Here is a 19111-nt window from a genome sequence, read left to right as displayed (position 1 = left end):
CTGTGCCAACCTCTGCGCCAGGTGCTTTGGAACTAACGCGGGTAGCAGGTCTCGTGGTGGAGCTCACACCACACTTACCTGTCCATTACCCACCCCGTCAACAACGAGGAGCCTGCACGGAGGGTGATGAGGGCCTGGCAGCCGGCCCGCCTCTCCTCGCACACTTGGCCTCTCTTCTCACCTCTCCGGATCGTGCTCAGGCTGGCTCCTGCAAGTATCAGTTCAGGAGGCCCGGGGTTCTCCTGAGCAAATGTGGGTAACGAGGAGAAGATGCTGGTGGGGCTGCTGAGCACCCACCGCAGGGAAACCACCTACCTGCTGGGGCTGTGAGGTCACAAGGGCTTCATCGTTCCCCAGGAGGCACTGAGACACCCGCTGTGTGAAGGCCGCGAGTGCTGTGGCTCTGTGAGTAAGTCCCAGCTGTGTGTCACCTAAGTCAGCCATGCTAGTCAATCCCTCTGAGTCTCACCTAATTTTTCTGTAAAATGATGGATAATAACTCCACTGAAAGGAAACTGTGTGGATGAAATGGAGGCACCTGTGAAACTCCAGGTGTCCGCTGCCCAAGTGGTAAATATTCATGAGCGGGAGCTGCACTGCTAGCAGAGGCTGCGCTCAGGACGTGACGCGGTAGGGAGCCAAATCCCGAGGGAGGAGAGGGATTCCTTACAAACACAGAAGTCAGTACAGACACCGGGAAGGAGACTGCAGTCACTCCCTGGGAGGGGGCCTCACTGCCACCTGTTTGCTTCCCCAGATGTTGAACAATCCAGAGAAGATAGCAGAGCAGATAAGTAAGGACCTCGCCTGGCTCGCCTCCCACCTGATGGCTCTGTGGACCCAGTTCCTGGACACGGTGACTCTCCACTCCCAAGTGACCACTTACCTCACGCAGGAGCATCACACCTTGAGGGTAAGGTGCCACATGGTATGACTCCCATGCCAATGGCCTCTGGAGGAAGCTTCTCAGCAGTTAGTTCATTGGGCAGAATAAGAATTGGGGTGAATTTTGTAGACCGAGGCCTAGTCCTGGCTCCACTGGGAGCGGCACTGAGGTTTCTATGAATTACTCAGCCTCTCGCACCTTGGTTCCACCTTCATAAAATGCCTCCCTTGGCTACTAGATGACAACAGAGTCCATCTCAAGAGATATTATAATTGCTCTGAACATGTTTTGAAAAGTTTTCAAGTGTAAGACATCCTTCTTGGTGTCTTTCTTTGCTTCCAGGGTGGGTGCATGTAGACAAGGACTGGCGCAAATAGAGGCGCAGGTCCCCTCGCTCACAGCAGAAGGGCCAGGTCTCGGAGGCCACAGAGGCCGAGGGGACACGCGCATGGCTGGCTTCGCAAATTCTCTTTCATCTGCGTTTGTTTAGGGCCCTTGTTTTCAAGTGTCTTATATTGCAGTAGAAGAAATAAGACCTAAATACACAGATGACAGAAAGCTATGCAAGAACAGACTCCTAGATGTGCACTGAACCCTGTCCACGCGCAGCTCGGTGGGAGCCGCGAGAGAGGCCCGGGAGGAGCAGCGGGACCCCCTCGGGCGGGCTCAGCACCTCCCGTTAGGACTTACCTCCTGGGACCGCAGCTTCCTTATAAAAGTCAAGATAATGCCACCGGCTGAACGAAACTGTTTACCTGATTTTATTCCTCAGGTTCGAAGGTTCTCCGAGGCTTTCTTCTACATGGAGCACCAAAAACTCGCCGTCCTGACCTTTCAGGAGAACCTGTGAGTAACCCATCACACCCCACGTCACACCCTGAAAGCAGGCACCCGGGACGTTGTCTTGCGGGAGACGTCTTCCCTCCCCTGCCCGTTGAGGCCGCACTGCCCCTGTGGGGAGCCAGACAAGTCACAGAGGCAGGAGCCGGGGCAGAGGCCCACAGCCACGTCTTCTTTTGTCAAGGGTCATTGTGGTCCTACAGACAGAATCAAGGTTCCTAGGCCCGGGAGACATCTGCAGCAAGTCCTCTTTGCAAAAATGAATTAGAAACAGATGGCGTGGCCACAAGTTATATCAGAAAAATCCCAGAATCCTCCAGAGACTTGGCAGTGGCTATGAACGCGCTTAGCGTAAGATTTAAGACTGACGCCCACATTAATAGACGGGTGAATTTTTTGGTTCACTTTCATCCAAAATTAAAGAAGAAATTAAAGCATAGTCAAAAACGTCAGAGGGTTGACAGACCCTTGTCCCTCAGACTTCCCTGGTGAGCAGAAACAGTGGCTCCTCTCATGGGTCGGCCTTTGCCACACAAGCCCGAGGGCTTCTTTTTGTGTCTGAATGTTACGGCCACCTGAAAACTAAATGTGATGGGACCATGTTTGAGGTGCAGTAGATCCCAGGAGAGACCCTTGAGGTTCACTCATCACTCAACACAGACTGGAGGGCTTTCCCCCTCCTCTTTATAACCGTATTTTCTCCCCACACTTCCTGTGTTTGGGAAGCCCACTGACATTTAAAGCTTGCCTCGTGGGTTGTGAGAATGAGAGGGGCCCCGAGAGGAACATCTGTGCTCCAATAGCTTATCCAGAAATATCCAAGCGCTTACTCCCTCAGGCGTTTACTCATGCGTTCATTCAGCCCCAGCGAGGGCGGCCTGAATATAGTCCCTCAGGCTGAAATCAGAAGAGCTGAGACAAACACTGCAAATCCGGGAATCTGCCTCCTGAGTCACCCCAACAACAGGCGTGCCTCAGACTGCCTGCAGGGTTGTGTTCCCAAGGAGTGCAGCGCCCCGGAGGTGACAAGGTGCCTAGGCAACTATCCTACTGTCGTTTTGTTGAAACAGGACCCCTTGTACAAAGGACAGCCCACCTGGTTCACAATCCTGTTCTCCATCTACCTACAGACAGACTGACAGGCAGGCAGACAGACGGACGTGAGCTGTGCATGCTCAGCTCTTCTCCTGAACTTACACCCTGCCAACGTGCCCCCCTTCCCTTGCAAAGAGAAAGAAAGAGCCTTAACGCTGCTCCTCGGGGGAGGAGGGGAACAGACTGTCGCCCTTGTGTGGCCGTTGAGGAGAAGGGAACGAACATTTGCCACCATCCAGCCTTTGAATTCGGAATTCTGATTATTTCTAACTGCGAACCAGGTTCCTGTTGGTGGGAGTTATTTGAGTCATGGAGCAAGACGATGGGGCATTTTTAAAACCCTGTGTGGGGGAACTGAAAAGCCAAGGGAACGTACACCCTGACCGAGGATGCCAGGTCCACACAGTAAGCGAGAAGAAAGCAATTTTAGATGGTTCTTAATTCAAGTGTCACAAATATGAGTCAGACACTGAGTGCTGTAGGTGGTCAGAGAAGAGTATAAGTATAAGATTTCAGTTTTTCCTCCAAAATGTAAGATTCCTAGCCATTTGGAAATCCAGCCCATGCTCCACTAGAATGGCATCTACTACACTCGGCTGAGTGGTGCATGACAGGCCCCCACGCGTCGCCTAACCCTGCCATCCGCGGCCTCAGGCCCGGAGTGCAGGCCAGTCCCCGCGCTGGCAGACGGGGCTGTGGGGCGGGGCGGGGAGGTGGGCGGACAGACCGCCAGGCCAGAGGCTGCTGGACATTCCCACATGTTTTCCTGGGATGGGGGGCAGCAATCGTAAAGCGTTAAACTCTTCCTTGGGCGCTCGCCAGGATACAGTCCCACAGCCAGCTGTCCCTGGACATCCGGAACTCGGAGTACCTCAGCACCATGCCCCCGCTGCCCGCCGAGTGCCTGGACATCGACGGGGACGGGACCACCCTGCCAGTCATCTTCGAGGACCGATATGTGGACTGCCCTGCGACAGGTGTGTCTGGTTGGGGGAGACGCAAGAACAGGGTGCGCAGCGCGTCCCTCAGGGGCTCTGGTCCCGGCCCCGCGCGGTGGGACCGAATGAGTGAACAAGCAGTTTCTGAGCTCCCCGAGGGGAGGCAAAAACCGAGGCTGTTTGTTACTGGAAATGACTTTTTTCAGTGAAATCGACAAGTGAGTGTCACAACGGGACAGTTGTGGTAAAGGTTCCCCTCCCCGCTCCTTGCGGGGCCGAGCTGTACCAGCGCCCCGGCGTGCCCACCCGCAGAGCGACCACATTCTCCGTGACGGCGCCGAGCGTCAGGGGCGGGGACCCTTCCTTACCCGAGTGTGCTGTTCGGGCAGTAGGTCGCTTCTGGGTGAACATCGACGGCACTGCCGGGCCGCTGCGCAGTGCTGCTCTCCCCCGGAGCCAGGCAAGGGGCTCGCGGTGTGGGCTGCGTGAGTGTGTGGAGTGGCGCCGAGACACACCCAGGGAGGAAAGATAACGTGTTGTGTGTCTTCACACGTGGTGTGTTAGGCTGGAGTTGCGTGGCTTGTAAATGAGCTGATAGGTGACCTGGACAGAGCCTGCTGCAAACTGGAGGTGCCATGCACGTGAGTTCTCTGCCCCCCGCCCCCAGCCCTGCTTGGGGAGACCAGCACGCTAGTGCGGATGTCAGCTGAAACCCACCCATGATCCCCTAAAGGACCAGGAACCGCCAAGCCCTACACTGGGTGTTTTATGGGTTTTTGTGTTTTAATCCTATAACAAAAACCCTGCAGGCCCTGTTTCACGGGGAAGCTGAGCCACAAGGAGTATACGCATGAATTAAAGAGCATCAGCTTATAAAAGCCAACATTCACTGTGGTTCCCACGCCCATGATTCCTGCCTCGCCACCTTAGTGAGGGGTTTTAGGCCATTCTGCTGGGTGGGGGCCGCTGAGATTTCAGAGTGCCTGCGATCTGAGGTTTGTAGGGCGTTTTAAAATCTGGGTGACCTCGGAGGACAGTGCAGCCTTGCAAAGGAACGAGGTTCCGTGGCTCTCAGTCGTGCCCTGCCATCTAGTGTCCACACTGTGACTAAAATGCCGCTCTGGAGATGGCCGCCGGCCCAGCAGGTGGAGAAGCTTAAAACAGGGCATTGACCATCCCCCTACCCACGCCCCTCCCAAGTGCTTTTACAGGGTTTCCCATGTCCCCATTCAAAACCCAAAGCTTTCCTTGACCTCTCATTGTTTTACAATGTACTTTGATGATTCCTTAATCCCAGGAAAAAAGTATTAGCAAATCAAGAACTATTTTATTTTTCTCAAGGGTTTAGCAGCCTTAATATTAATAACCTGAAATGAGGTTATCAGATTTGCATTCCATTTTTGTAGTGGAGTCAAAGAGGGAAATAAAAGAGTTGCCTTTGCATGTTAAAATAATAACATTTGTTCATGGTTTGCCACCATACCATGGCTAGCACTCCTGCGGAACGCAAGGCACACGCGAGCTCTATGTTATCTGCGATCCCTGCTCCACGCACCCCTCGCTCCCCCGTCCCAAGGTGACTGAGCCCCTGCCTGAGGCCTTCACAGTTGGCCGGGCTCCCTGGATTCGAATCTTTGTTGCAACATTAGCAACTGTGAAATTGGGCCAAAGCTTATAATTTCTCTCGTAGAACTACTGCAAGCCCTGGAGAGACCCGTTCGTAGGACACTTCAGAGTGACTGGCACAGAAGTTATGAACGGATGACCGATGGCACCATTAGTCAGGGTCGGACTCTGCGCCATCGACTAAGATCCGCTGCTGCCCTCATTGCTCCTTAGTTGCAGTGAAAGCAAAATTTTGCTCTTTCGACAGCATTGGGCTCCCTCACTGGTCTCCCTAAGTCCTGTCTCAACTGTCCAGGATAAATCTGATAAATCTTTTACTTCTGTCCCAAGAATGCACCAGTCCATCTGCTACCTGTCATATAAGAACCAGACTTCACATTTGTACAGGGCATTCAAGTTCGTCCATAGTCTGGGCTTTCTCTACCTGTCCAACCTCACCCCCTGCTTCCTCTGGCCACTCTTGCTCCATCCACGTGGGCTGTAACCAACGCCTGACCAGACCGTGCGTCCCAGGCTCCCGGGCCTTTGCCCGCACCGTTCCCCTTTGGAGTATGATTCATTATCTCCTCGGAAGACGGTGAATTCACATTCCCCAGCATGTGGCCCACATTCTTTTGGCAGGAGAACCAACTCTACTGTAGCTGCACATGTTTCTTAATATTTTTAAAATCCTCTAAAAGCAGAAACTGGCTCACTATTATAACTAACCCCCACCTTCCCTCTCCCTAACCCATGGCAAGTCTAGGGCTTTGCCTAGAGGAGGTGTTAGCCCATTTTCGGGACTAAATGAAACTGAAGGTACATTTTTGTCAAACCAATACAAACAGTTAACGAGACTCATTGCCTTTGTTCTGCTGCATTTCTGTTCTGTTCTTAATTCATTTACGAATGCAGTTTGTTGGTGATATGCCAGCCATGGTGCTGGCCTTGGGGATGTAGATATTCCTAAAATATAAGCTCTTCTCTCCAGTGAGAACATGAGATGCACCGTGGCTTATAGCAGTGGTGGGGAACATCCAGCCCACAGGCCCTATACAGCCAACAAAATCATTTGGTCTGGTCCTGCCAAGGCAACTGCAGGTGGAATTCGAAATTCAATAAATCTAGGAGATTTTTCATAGCTAATTTTTAAGTTGGTAATTTTGTAGGGCCCTTGAATGCTACGTACCATGCCTAGCACACCTGCTGAATGCGAGGCACACGCATTCAGGGTTAGAGTACGGTGATAGATGTGTTAACGGCACATGTGTGCCGAGTGGATGCTGGGGTTTGCAACAGAGGGCGTCTAACTTGCTGTAGAGTGTGGAAAATTCCCCTGGGGAAGGAAATTAGCTTAGTCTCTCAAGATGCAAACAACGTGTTCAGGTGAGAAGAGGCCCATTTCTTTAGTCTTTGTTCTCACCCTTGACCCAACCATAAAGTTCACTTAAAGGTGTAAGATGATGCTGCTCAAAGTCCCACCCAGTTTTTAAGGAAGTATCTCAATGGTTTACTTCTTGTGTTTTTTAAAAATGTATCTTTATTGTTGAAAGTATTACAGATGTCCCCCCTTTTCCCCACTGACTCCCTCCATGGCCTCCCCCAGGCTTTTACCACACTATTTTGATTACAGTCCTTTAACTTCTATTAGACCTGTAAGAAGCATTGAAGCTTTTTTAAGAAAATAAAAGACCAGCCTTTTTTTGTTTGTTTGGTGTGTGTGGAAATTGAAGCCTCAATGTCCAGCATTTTTATTGGGTTTCATTGTGCAGGTGTGCTTGATTGAGTCACTGCCAACATTGCTGAACTCAGTCCCCAGCCTCCCTCCCCCCTCAGAGGTTGTACTGGTATCACTTGGCACAAAGCCCCAACCAATTGCATGGCTGGTCTTTCTGGCATTGCCAGCCACCACCCTGAGCCATCTCTTTAGCATAAACTATCAAAAGACTCACCATGAGTCCCTTGGTTACCATGAGCTCTCAAGGCCCAGGAATACAAAGACATTCTTATTACTTGGGAAATTCTAAGAATTTAGAGGTTACCTCCCAGGTACTAGGCACAAAGTCCCACCAAATTCTTTATGATACCATCATATGGATAATTTGTGAATATAGATTCTTAAACTACAGTATGCTTTTTTTCTTTTTTCTTTTTGTAGGGCATAATTTGAGTGTTTACCCTAATTTTGATGTTCCAGCAACAAGTCCTGCAAAAATGAGTCTAAAAGACAGAGAAGGGAACCATATTGTAAATAGAAAATCACCTTTTAGGGAAAACCTCACCTTGCCCACCCTGAAAGTACCCCCAGTGGACTCCAGTGAAGAGGAGATTGCTTGTCCAGCGTCATATGAGGATGTGGCTGCACCAAATCACGCAGACGAGTGTTCTGAATCTCAGGTGTATCTGACAGTTGGTGAATTCCAGGACAAAGCAGGTCTGCCTGAAGATGAATGTTGGGCTGGCCAAAGGCCTGCTGTCGGAGCACATTCACCTGCAGATGACGATCTGCCCGGAGGGAGCCCAGGCCCGGAGGAGGGCCAGGGCCCAGCACCGGCCTACATTGATGTGAAGTCCAGCAGCGAGCACCCGGCCAGAGCTGAACCCACAGTGGTCATCAGCAATCAGCATGGGAGTGGGTGCCTTCGAGATAATTACGAATTAGATGGAACTCTGCTAAGCAGAGGGGTGGCAAGTGGGAGCCGTCAAAATGCCACCTCTTCAGAGAAAGCAGGGCTGCACGAGTCAAGGACTCGAGGAAAAGGAGCTGACCAAGAGGGCAAGATGCCACTGCTGAGTCTGAAGCTCTGCCCCCAGGAGTCTAGCGGTCCACTAAACTCTACATTGAGGGATCCCCTGGATGTCAGAGCTTCCCCAAAGGACCCTCACACTGAAGAGCAAGAGGAAGTGTCAGTGCTGTCTGGGGTCAAGAGATCTTCCTCTATCATCTCTGACTCCGGCATTGAAAGTGAGCCGAGCTCCGTGGCCTGGTCCGAGGCCCGAAGCAAGGCCCTGGAGTTACCCAGTGACCGGGAAGCCTTGCACCAGCTCATGCGAAGACACGCCCTGCACAGGAACTCCCTGGAGGGTGGACACATGGAGAGCAACGCGAGTTTGCCGAGCGGGATCCAGGCATCACTCACCTCCATTAGCTCTCTGCCTTTTGAGGAGGAGGAACGGGAGTTGGCACTCACCAAGTTGACCAAGTCAGTATCTGCACCCCAAATCAGTAGCCCAGAGGAGTCTGCTGAAGACACGGTCACCATGCGGCACGGGGGAGGTCTTGCTGAAATGTCAGCTGGGCACGTCAAGAGCACAGAAACCCCAGGACACTGCAGTCAACCCAGTAGTGCTGGTTCCAGAATCCAGGACACCGGGGTCGACCGTTCCCTTGTGGAGGTGGTTCCAGATGCTGACCAGCAGGGCCCTGGTTACATAGACATCCCCAAAGATAAAGAGATTCACTTTGATCTTCCAGGATCCCGTTGTCTTGACAGCAGGACTGAGAACCCTCCAGGAGTTGAAACCAAAGGTCTTAATGTAAGAATACCACATAACCTCACACTGGAAAACCCTAGGAGCAGAGCCTTCCCTAGGGCACAGATGGGGACCCCCAACGGCACGCCTGAGGACTCGGATGTGGGGAAGAGAGCTCTTTCCGACAGCAGCAGCTCAGACATTGAGAGCCTCACTGACCACAAGGTGCCTGAATTGAGCTGCACATCAGCTGTGGATGCCATCAACCCAGATCCAACAGGCGAGGGAAGCAGGTCCCCTTGCCTCTTTGAGGAAACGGCATTTGGTAGAGAAGCTAACACCTCCCTGGAGGGAGGACATCAGGCAGGCACTGTGTGCTCCGCCGTGACTCACTCCACTCACTCCCAAGTTCTGGCACAGCAAGAGCCCAGGGCAGGTGCCTCCATCCCGGTGTCCCCCCTGACCCCGGCAGAGACCTTCTCTCTGGACAGCCTGAAGGCTGTGGAGGTCGTTAACTTATCTGTGTCCTGCACTGCCACTTGTCTCCCATTCTCGTCTGTGCCCAAGGAGACCCCCGCCAGGGCTGGATTCTCTTCCAAACAGTCCCCCTTTCCTATTACTCATCAACCTTTGGGTTCCTTTGGGGTTGTGCCCACCCACGCCAGCACGTCAGAGGAAGACGTCAGTGAGAGGATGTTCAGGTAAGCTTGCTGAGGTCTTACCTGTCCCAGCACCATCTGTTAGATGTTTCCATATATTTCTCAGTTTCATGCATACTATTTCAAAATTGAGACCTCAGTTGTTTTCTCATGTAGATGAAGTAATACACTCATATCTCACAAGTCAGAAATGTAGAATAGTATAAAGAAGTTAAAGTTATGCAGAAGCCCATTTCTCACATAGAGCCGCTATGTAAGCTCTTCCACACTTCTATCTGCATCTGTATCTATGTATTCTTTTATGCAAAAAATAGGGTAATTCTCTACAAACTAATTTTTTCAGCCTAATATGTTGGAAACAATCTTTCCGCATTTATAAATCTATTTTTGCATGATCATTTAATGTTTAAGTAATACTCCATTGTATAGATGTACTATGATTTATTAGCAAAATCCTTTAGAAGTGGGCATTGGAGTCTCCTTTTCAGCTTTTATTATGATAAAGGACTCTCTTGCTAGTGTCCTTGCACCTCGACATTTGCACACTTTGAAAAGGCAGTCCTTTAGGAACCCTCAGAGGGTAGGATGACTTAATCAGATTTTCCTTGAGCCCCTTTTGTGTGGTTCTTAAGATGATCATTCCTTTTGCAACATCCAGATCATCCTTCATCCTTGTGTTGGGTTTGTATTCCTAAGGCTACCCCACCTACAAACTCTGTTTGATGAAGTGTATTATAGAATCATTTTATGAAAGCATCCCATCTTACTTAATCTTTTGCAAAATGCTGAGGAGGTACCTATTCATGATATTTCCAAAAGATATCGCACAGGCAGGCACACTTTGGATCACTGTTCTATAAAGATTACTAAGTGTCTGCTGTGTGCCCATGTCATCAATTTAGCAAGCACATGGCAGGTGCTTGCCCATCTGGCCAGTGTAGCCCTGGTGGTTATTGTGCTTGCAGACTAACAGGGCAGGGCAACAGCGACATGGCAGGTGGAAATGAGGCCCGGGTGGTAAATGGGTGGTTTATGTGTATGTAGCTGAGCCGGGGTGGGAGAAGGACCTAATCACACTGGGGATAGTGAGTGTGAATAGAGGTGATGGCCAGGAGCAGCGTTTTGAAGATGACACCTAAGCTGATGATGATGGTGATGATGGTGATGATGGTGATGATGATGGTGATAGTGATAGTGATGATGATGATGGTGACAGTGATGGTGATGATGATGGTAATGATGGTGATGATGGTGATGATGGTGATGATGATGGTGACAGTGATGGTGATGATGATGGTGATGATGGTGATGGTGACAATGATGGTGATGATGATGGTAATGATGGTGATGGTGATGATGATGGTGATAGTGATGGTGATGATGGTGATAGTGATGGTGATGATGGTGATGATGGTGATGATGGTGATGATGGTGACAGTGATGGTGATGGTGATGATGGTGATGATGGTGATGATGATGGTGACAGTGATGGTGATGATGGTGATGGTGACAGTGATGGTGATGATGATGGTAATGATGGTGATGGTGATGATGATGGTGATGGTGATGATGATGGTGATGATGGTGATGACGGTGATGATGGTGACGATGGTGATAGTGATGGTGAGGACCTGGCTAGCAATAGATAACATTTTTCTACTTAATCTGTTTCAAGCGTGTTCTAAGCATTTTGCATAGATTATATCACTTAACACACGAACCAACTTTATTAATTAGATAGAGATGTCATTCCCCTTTTACAAATGAAGAAATGGAATGCCGAGAGCTTGAGAGATCACCCACAGCCAGTGAGTGTAAAAGCTGAGAGTCTTACCCTGGCAGTGTTACATCTGAGTCTGTGCTCCTCAACCACCTTGTCAGATAACCAGGCAAAGAGCGCGTCAACCAGGTGGGCGAGGCATTTCGGATGGACCTGACCAACTGCACAAAGGCTTGGAGACCAAGCAGCATAACTCATTCAGGGAATTATGAGAAACATGTTCATTTTCGAGGCGGGGGGATGATGCTGGAGAAGCAGGTGGAAGCCAAGCTAGGGAAGCCTTGTGGGCAAGGGCAAGGAGCTCTCGCTCTGGGGATGTCTTTTCAAAGATTGTGGATCCTTGGAGCTGGGTAGAACCTTACAAGTCCTGCTCACTGCAGGAACCACATAGAAATCTGTTGAACCCAAACAGGTGTAGCCTTTGGGCTTCAGGGGTGCTCTCCTGTCTCCTTATTCAGAACAAGCCTCCCTCACTGGCATCTCCCCTGAGGCCATACATCCAGCCTCTGCCACTCAGCAAATGCTTCCTTGTAGACACTCATCATGCCCACATCCCAGCTCAACCCATTTCCTGTTCAGCATTCAGTGCACAGCGTGGCGTGCGATTAATTAGTGTATTCTCCAGTTTCTATCAGGCCAAAGAAAAATTTAAAAAAGAGCTGAAGATTGATGGATTTCTGTACAGTGACTTATCTGTACTAGCTTCTGATATACCATATCTCCCACCAGAGGAAGAGGAGGGGGACTTGGAGGACGGCATTCACCTGGTAGTCTGTGTCCATGGCCTGGATGGTAAGTTCCAAAATGGATTCCTCCTCAAAATTCTATGCTCTGAACAATTTATAATGTTTATGGATTAATTTGGATCAGGCACTCCTTCCACAGCTGGTCAGTTAGCAACTGTGGGGTGACAGTAAGTATGTTGGGTATAGGGAGATGGCATAGCCTTGCCCCCAAAGAAAAGAGCTGTCTGGTACAAAAATCTGTTGAGAAAATGATGTACATGAATGAATGAATGGAGAAATGAATGGACAAATGGAATGAAAGAAGAAATGAAATGTGTTTTTTCTGTATCCGCCATCAGCAACAGCCTCAGATTCCCAAGACCTCATTCCCATGCACCCACTGGTCCCTGTGGAGCAGGTGGCATCCATGCACTCCCACCTTCATGATACCTGCTCCCAAGGGTGACTGTAACTCTAGTTTAGATAACTACACCCTGGCTAGCCCATGGAGGGACTCGCTGACTACTTGTAAGTGGCATAACTGGATAGTCTGTGTATTCAACAAGAAATTTAAGAGGGGGCTTGTAGATGTCACGAAGTGGCACCACTTGCAGGATGTCCTGAGTAGACAGAACTGGCTGTGGAAGGGGTGTGGTGTGCCTCCTCCCTTCCTGTGTAGAATGTTCACAGCCACGTGTCTGCAGGTCAGGGAATAATTCCACTGGGGAGGACTTCCAGAAAGGCCCTGACCCTGGGGGGTGATTCACGGGACCAGTGGGTTGCATTTGTTATAGTTGCCTCGATCATAATGGTAAATGTGGGGATGGAAGGAGAGGAAGAAAGTAATCTCCTGTGTCTGCTTTGATGTGGTTAACATTGGGTGGGTTTGTCCATCGTTTTTAGGGAACAGTGCAGACCTCCGGCTGGTAAAGACGTTCATAGAACTGGGGCTCCCTGGAGGCAAACTGGACTTCCTCATGTCTGAGAAGAATCAGGTATGATGACAAAAATCATCAGAGCTGAAGGACCCCCTGAATGAGGTCTTACAGGAGCCCCCAAAAGTCACCAGGACAGTTTGTGGACGTGCAGAGAGGAGGGGACCTTGCGGAAGAACACAGGTCGGCTCTTAGGTTGTCCACAGAGAAAGGACTCATTGTTCTGGGGAGGGTGAGGAAAGAGGGAGAGGTAGGGACATGAGTCAGGTGACTGGGGCCTTTTGACCACACTGGGCATCAGGGTGGGTGACAGCTCAGAGCATACATGCCTTAGGGGGTCTGTGTCTGCACTGGGGGGCTGTCCCTGGCATCCTTGTGACCAATGGAGTTGGGTTGTCCCCCCTTTACAGTCACAGGTAAACTGAGGGGTCATTGTCATCCCAAGGCTGGCAGAGTCTGGATCCCTAAGGAGGTGTCCAGGTAGGTGAGGGTTTAGACAGTCCATGACCAAGAGGTGGGGCTGACAGGAGGGTCCTTGATTCCCACCCCATGACAGCGAGACAGATGAGTGCCAAGTATCCTTTGGAGGCATAGACTGCTTAGAACTGAGGGTCCTATGACCACTGAAAATGGGAACTGTCCAGAGTAATCAAAAAGCCAACACCGGAAGGCGGAGCCTCATCCCGCCACTGTTAGTGCTCAGGTCTGCTGTTTCTTCCTGGACACCTGCTATAGACAAGGGCATGTGCTATGCAGTGGGAAGAGGAACAAATGTGAGGCGAGGAGGGAGAATCATTTCAGTGCCATGTGCTGAGCACTGTCTATTTGCTTCTTCATTTAATCGTGTTGACACCATCATCTCCTCAGTGCGAGGGAACAGAGGCTCTGAGGTTATCCAGGGTTCCAGTGTCAGTGTGACATGGGGAAGTCACCTCCATGCTCCCCAGGAAGATAATCCTGTGCACCCCAACGCCGTATGTGCCCAGTATGCCTCAAGTCCTAAGGGAGGTGGGGACTCAGGATGCCCAGGAAGTTCAGAGGATGGGTCAGGAGAGGGAGTGACCAGCACGTGGTGGCTGTGTGTGATCTGTGCTAACAAGACTGTCTTTGCAGAGAACATGGGTGCTGTCAGCAAGGGGTGCGTGCAGCCCTCTGGTGCAGCCCTCGAGGCGCTGGGGTAGAACCCAGATACCTAGGGAGTCTAGAGCTGGCTCCACAGAGAAGTAACCTACATGGGCGGAGGGGGTGAGTTGTCAGTCACTCAGGAAAGATTATGTTCCGCAACATGCTATTACTTTTGATAATTGTAAATCTTATAAGCATGTAGATTTTCAGTATATCCAGTTAAAAATATGCTGATTGGGAAGTTCCTGATATCATTTTTAAAAACCTATTGCGGCTTTCAGAGCATTTCAGACCTTATAATTATTACCATTTATTTATCATTCATGTTAAATTACTAATATGCAGATGAAGAAAGAGGGTCTGAAAGCTAAGGGATAATGGATGTGGCAGCATCTGTCTTGTGTGTGTTGCAAATATTTTACCTAATTTGTAAACTAACACTAAGGAGTAGGCTACAGTATTGGCCTTCAAGACCTAGGAGGAGACTTAGGTTCCGACTGAGGGGTCAGACCCCGGCACCGATCCCCTAAGCAGGAGAGCTGGCCTCAAACACAGTCCTTTCTTAGTCCATGGACACTAGGAAAGTGACCGGTGAGCTTTATCCCTCTAGGGCCTCAAGGTTCATTGATGGCAAGTGACAATGAGCCCCACAGACTTTCTCTTCACTCCCCCCTCCCCCACAATGAGTATTCAGGAGACCTCAATCTCGGCACAGCTCCTGGTAGCCGGTGACATTGTGGGACAGCTCCACTTATGAGAAACCGTTTTTCATGTTGACCCCAAGTCTCCTGCCTTATGTTCCCATCTGTGTTTCCAAAAGTGAGGCCTTGAAGTGTTATGAACCAGTCTCATGTACTTCCTCCCCATGTCTGCCCTTCTGATGCTCAGACACACGTGACATTTCTCTTCCTTTTATGTTCCCACATCCTCTGACCATCCTTCCAAAGACACTGATGGCTTTGGGATCCTTCTCAAAGTGGACATCTGCCCTCTGGATGCAGCCTGGCAGCAGAGTCTAAAGGCCATGCTGGGGGAAGGGAGGGGCTCTAGAGTCAGGCAGGCCTGGGTAGGAGTCCTGGCTCCTGCCGTCATCACCCCTCAGCACATGTTCCCTCCTCTGTCCCAGGGGACGGCCTGCGTGTTGCTCTTCCTCTCTTCCATCTCTCCCTTCCATTGTCAGTCACCTTTTTTTTTTTTTTTTTTTTAAATATATCTTTATTGATTTCAGAGAGAGGAAAGGAGAGGGAGAGAGAGATAGAAACATCAATGATGAGAGAGTCATTGATTGGCTGCCAGCCCACAACCCGGGCATGTGCCCTGACCGGGAATTGAACCCCGATCTCCTGGATCCTAGGTCGATGCTCAACCGCTGAGCCATGCCCGGCCGGGCAGTCAACTTCTTAACTGAGGAATCTTCAGTGTTCCCAAGTTTCTTCAGTAGGGTCCTAACCTGTGAGCCGTGTTTCTCGACGTCTAGGTTCAATCCTTACCTGGCATCAGGCTGAGGCGCACTCCCAGGAGGCACCACAGTGTTAATGGAAGAGCCTGGCCTTGCCACACCCCCGCCTATGCCCATTTCCTTTCTCCTCTTCCAGATGGACACGTTTGCGGACTTTGACACCATGACGGACCGGCTGTTGGATGAGATCATCCAGCACATCCAGCTGTACAACCTCTCCATATCGCGGATCAGGTAAAAGGCAGCCGGGGGCTGATGCAGGCAGAGGCGGGATGCTCTGAGTGTCCGCTGCACACAAGGCCAACACGACGCCTTCTGTATCCCCTGGGATAAGTTGGCCGGGGGCTTTTACTGGCATAGATAACGTTCAGAGCAGAAGTGACACAGCCGTCATCTACCATAGTATATGTGAAGGAGAAGAACCATTTGCAGCTCAGTAGAGAGAGACTTGGACTTAGTCTAATATTCCTAGGGTTGCATTGCTGTTCTTCCACCCACAAGTCTGAACCCCAGCTCTACCACATAACCTTTTCAAGCTTTTTCATCCCCGAGCCTCTGTTTCTATGAGGTGGGACCAGTGCTGAGCTGATGTGTCACAGAGCTGAGCAGATTTCCTGCCAGGAAGAGGCGTCAGTGGCTGCTGTGTCTTCCCACTATAGCAGATGACTTGTTTAAACGTTTACGCGAGGAAGACGATAGCACCCAGCTTGCACTAGCAGCGTGTGGGCAGAGTGCGGTCCTTCACTATGCGTGAGCCCATTCAGGCCTCAGAGAAAAAAGTGTCACTTCCTCCTTGTTTCACAAATGGGGACGCAGAGACCTCCAGGGATCAGATGACAATCACAGGACAGGTTGGGGAGAGGTGAGGAGGTGTCCCTCTCATAAACAGGGTTCCCACAGTAATACTTAAACTTGAAAACAATGCTGTGATGGATCCATAGGTCTGTGAGAGCAGGACTGCTGCAGAGCAGGAGAGGGGCGTCCACAGTGTGGGCGGAGAGCAGGCAGCAGGACAGTGCAAGAGGGGGAACGAGTGATGAATGAATGAAGCTGGAGAGGTGCTCACACGCCAGGTCATGATGGGCCAATGCTCAGAAAGGACCCCCAGGTGGACCCAGAGGAGACATGGAGACCAGATGGGGGGAGGGGGCTGTTCTAATAATATAAAGCTGGGCAAGATGCCCACCCATCTCTTCTGACCACACTGGGCACAGAGGCTTCCATTCACAAAACCCCATCTCAAGCTTACCAGGGCCAGGGTTTGGAAACCTGATGGGGTGAATTAGTGGCCCCATTCTCTGTGCCAGTGCCTCGAAATCCAGTGGGAGGTTCAGGGCGCTGACCCCCGGTGCCCTCAGGACTCTCCACAGCTGGCCTAGGGTCACACTCATGGACACTGTTTCTCTCTCCCAACAGCTTCATCGGCCATTCTCTCGGCAACATCATCATCCGATCGGTCCTCACGAGGCCCCGGTTCCGGTATTACCTCAACAAACTCCACACGTTCCTGTCGCTGTCCGGGCCTCACCTGGGGACCCTGTACAATAATAGCACCCTGGTTAGTACAGGTAAGACTTTCCTACACTGGTCATTGCTCAGAGTTCCCTGGGGCAGACGGGAGGTGAAGCTAGAGGCAGACTCTTCTTGATGGAACCCGTGACTCGGAGCTTCTCCAAGCATGGGCAGTAGAGAGGCATGGGCTGAGAAGGGCGGCCTTCGGTACGTGCTGAGGGAGGTTAGGCTAGATGGTCCCAGAACCTCTTCTGCCTTCAGGCTTCTGGGAACAAAAGGTGATGTCTCGTCCTAGCCAGTTTGGCTAAGCGGTTAGAGCATCAGTCTGGGATCGATTCCAGCCAAGAGCACATATCTCGGTTGCACCCTCAATCCCTGGCCCCATCAGGGTATGTGCGGGAGGCACTATGTCTCTCTCTCTCTCCCCCCCCCTTCCACTCTCTCTGAAAAGTAATGGAAAAAATATCCTCAATTGAGGATTCAAAAAAAAAACAGGTGATGTCCCTGGGGTGCCAGCTTGAAAAGGTTCAAGAGGCTGATGGTGTGAAGAGAGCACAGGCATCTCAGTCCATATGGGCTGCTGTAGCAATTACCATGGACCGAGGGCTCCTGAACAGCAGACGTGTATTTCTCAGTTCTGAAGGCTGGAAGTCTAAGGTCTAGGGACCCCAGATTCCATTGATAAGGGCATTAATCCCATTCAGGAGGGCTCCAGCCTCATGACCTAAATTTCCCACAGGTCCCACCCCAAATACCATCACATTGAGGGGTTTCCCACATATGAGCTTGGGGGAGTACAAACATTTGGTCTGTAGCACAGCTGTATGTCTTTGGGGGCAGAGTCTATGGCAATGGCTTTCAATCATGTCATAGCCACTACAAGCCTGCGGTTAAGGTCTAACCCAGGCATTTACTGAGGACTCTGGCCGAGACTTTGAACTTCTGTGCTAGTTTCCTTATGTTTAAAATAAAGCGAATATGCATATGTATGTTTGTGTATATGTATGGAATGAATACATCTATGACATATGTGTGTGCATGTGTGTATGTACATCCATGTCTCTAAACACACATATATGTGGTGTGTGTTTGCATGTGTATTAAATTGTTGGGGATTAAACAGGGGAAGGATTGAAGAGGTTAACCAACGTGTGGAAGGTGAGCCACAGCGGACTCGACACTTCTTGCTGGATGGTGAGGACTCGGCTCCCAGCTCTGAGGCTCTCGCCGGTTCCTCTATTGTAAGGGAGTGACATTACCATTGACAAAGGGGCCAGGCCCAAGGTTCAATGAATCTGGAGGATGGGCAGGATTTCTAGGCGGTGAATTAGTGGGTCAAGCTTCCTGTGCAGAAGACATAGTGTGTTTAGTAACCTAGAAGCTTGGTGTGATCAGCAAGCTACAGGTGGCTCTTTGTGACAGAAACACTCAGGATGACCTGGAGTGGGGCAGAAGACATCGTGGAGCTCTCAGCAGGAGCCTGATGCTATGACAAGTGTTAGACTAGTCACTAGTCACAGGACACTACTGATGGGCAATAACTCTGGAAGTGACATGCTCTGTCGTATGGCAGCCCAAGTAGGCTGCTGGGTTTTGTGTACAGTATATTGAATTCCCTGTGAAGACGTCAGGAGTCCCTGATTGGCACAGCCCGTTCTGTGGCATCTAGGGTCACCTGTTCAAGCTCCCCTCTTGGTGCCCATCTCCGGCCCCCAGCCTTGGCCCGATCCTTGCCCTGCACTCAGGGAAGGCTGGGCTGCCTGCTCTTCTCGCTGAGTTGGAGTATTTGTTTGCTCTTGTGTTATTTTCAGAACTTATCTGTAAATGTGAGTTTTCTCCTCAGTCTCTTGGTCTTTCCTCACAAGTCAGGGAATGAAGCATATCCAGTCCCTGTGTACAGTTCATGGTGCTTACCCAGCAGGCACATACATTTACACGGTGGGAATGACCATATATGTAAACATTGGACCTTGCTATTTCCTTGTGTCTTTATAAAGAAATGCGTGATTGGGACATGATACTCATCCTCATCATGTGTCAGCATAGCCGTGGGGAAATGGATGGCCTCTGAGACAAAA

At 50.5% G+C, this 19111-nt stretch overlaps 1 protein-coding gene across 2 annotated transcripts in view; it reads left to right on the top strand.

The window, feature by feature from the left end:
• The window catches only part of FAM135B (family with sequence similarity 135 member B), a 107750-nt gene that overhangs the window by 86201 nt on the left and 2438 nt on the right, over positions 1-19111 (top strand). For both annotated transcript variants that reach the window (XM_016207791.2, XM_087825207.1), the window contains exons 9-16: positions 758-913; positions 1659-1732; positions 3644-3798; positions 7523-9539; positions 11903-12069; positions 12906-12997; positions 15658-15755; positions 16938-17089. In XM_016207791.2, coding sequence (XP_016063277.2) covers positions 758-913; positions 1659-1732; positions 3644-3798; positions 7523-9539; positions 11903-12069; positions 12906-12997; positions 15658-15755; positions 16938-17089 — 2911 coding nt within the window. The remainder of the gene's footprint in view (positions 1-757; positions 914-1658; positions 1733-3643; positions 3799-7522; positions 9540-11902; positions 12070-12905; positions 12998-15657; positions 15756-16937; positions 17090-19111) is intronic.

This window comes from Miniopterus natalensis, chromosome 16 (genome assembly GCF_054644295.1).
Source record: "Miniopterus natalensis isolate mMinNat1 chromosome 16, mMinNat1.hap1, whole genome shotgun sequence".
In the NCBI taxonomy this organism is placed as follows: domain Eukaryota; kingdom Metazoa; phylum Chordata; class Mammalia; order Chiroptera; family Miniopteridae; genus Miniopterus; species Miniopterus natalensis.
The sequence above is the reverse complement of the archived record's forward strand: the minus strand, read 5'-3'. Positions and strand labels throughout refer to the sequence as shown.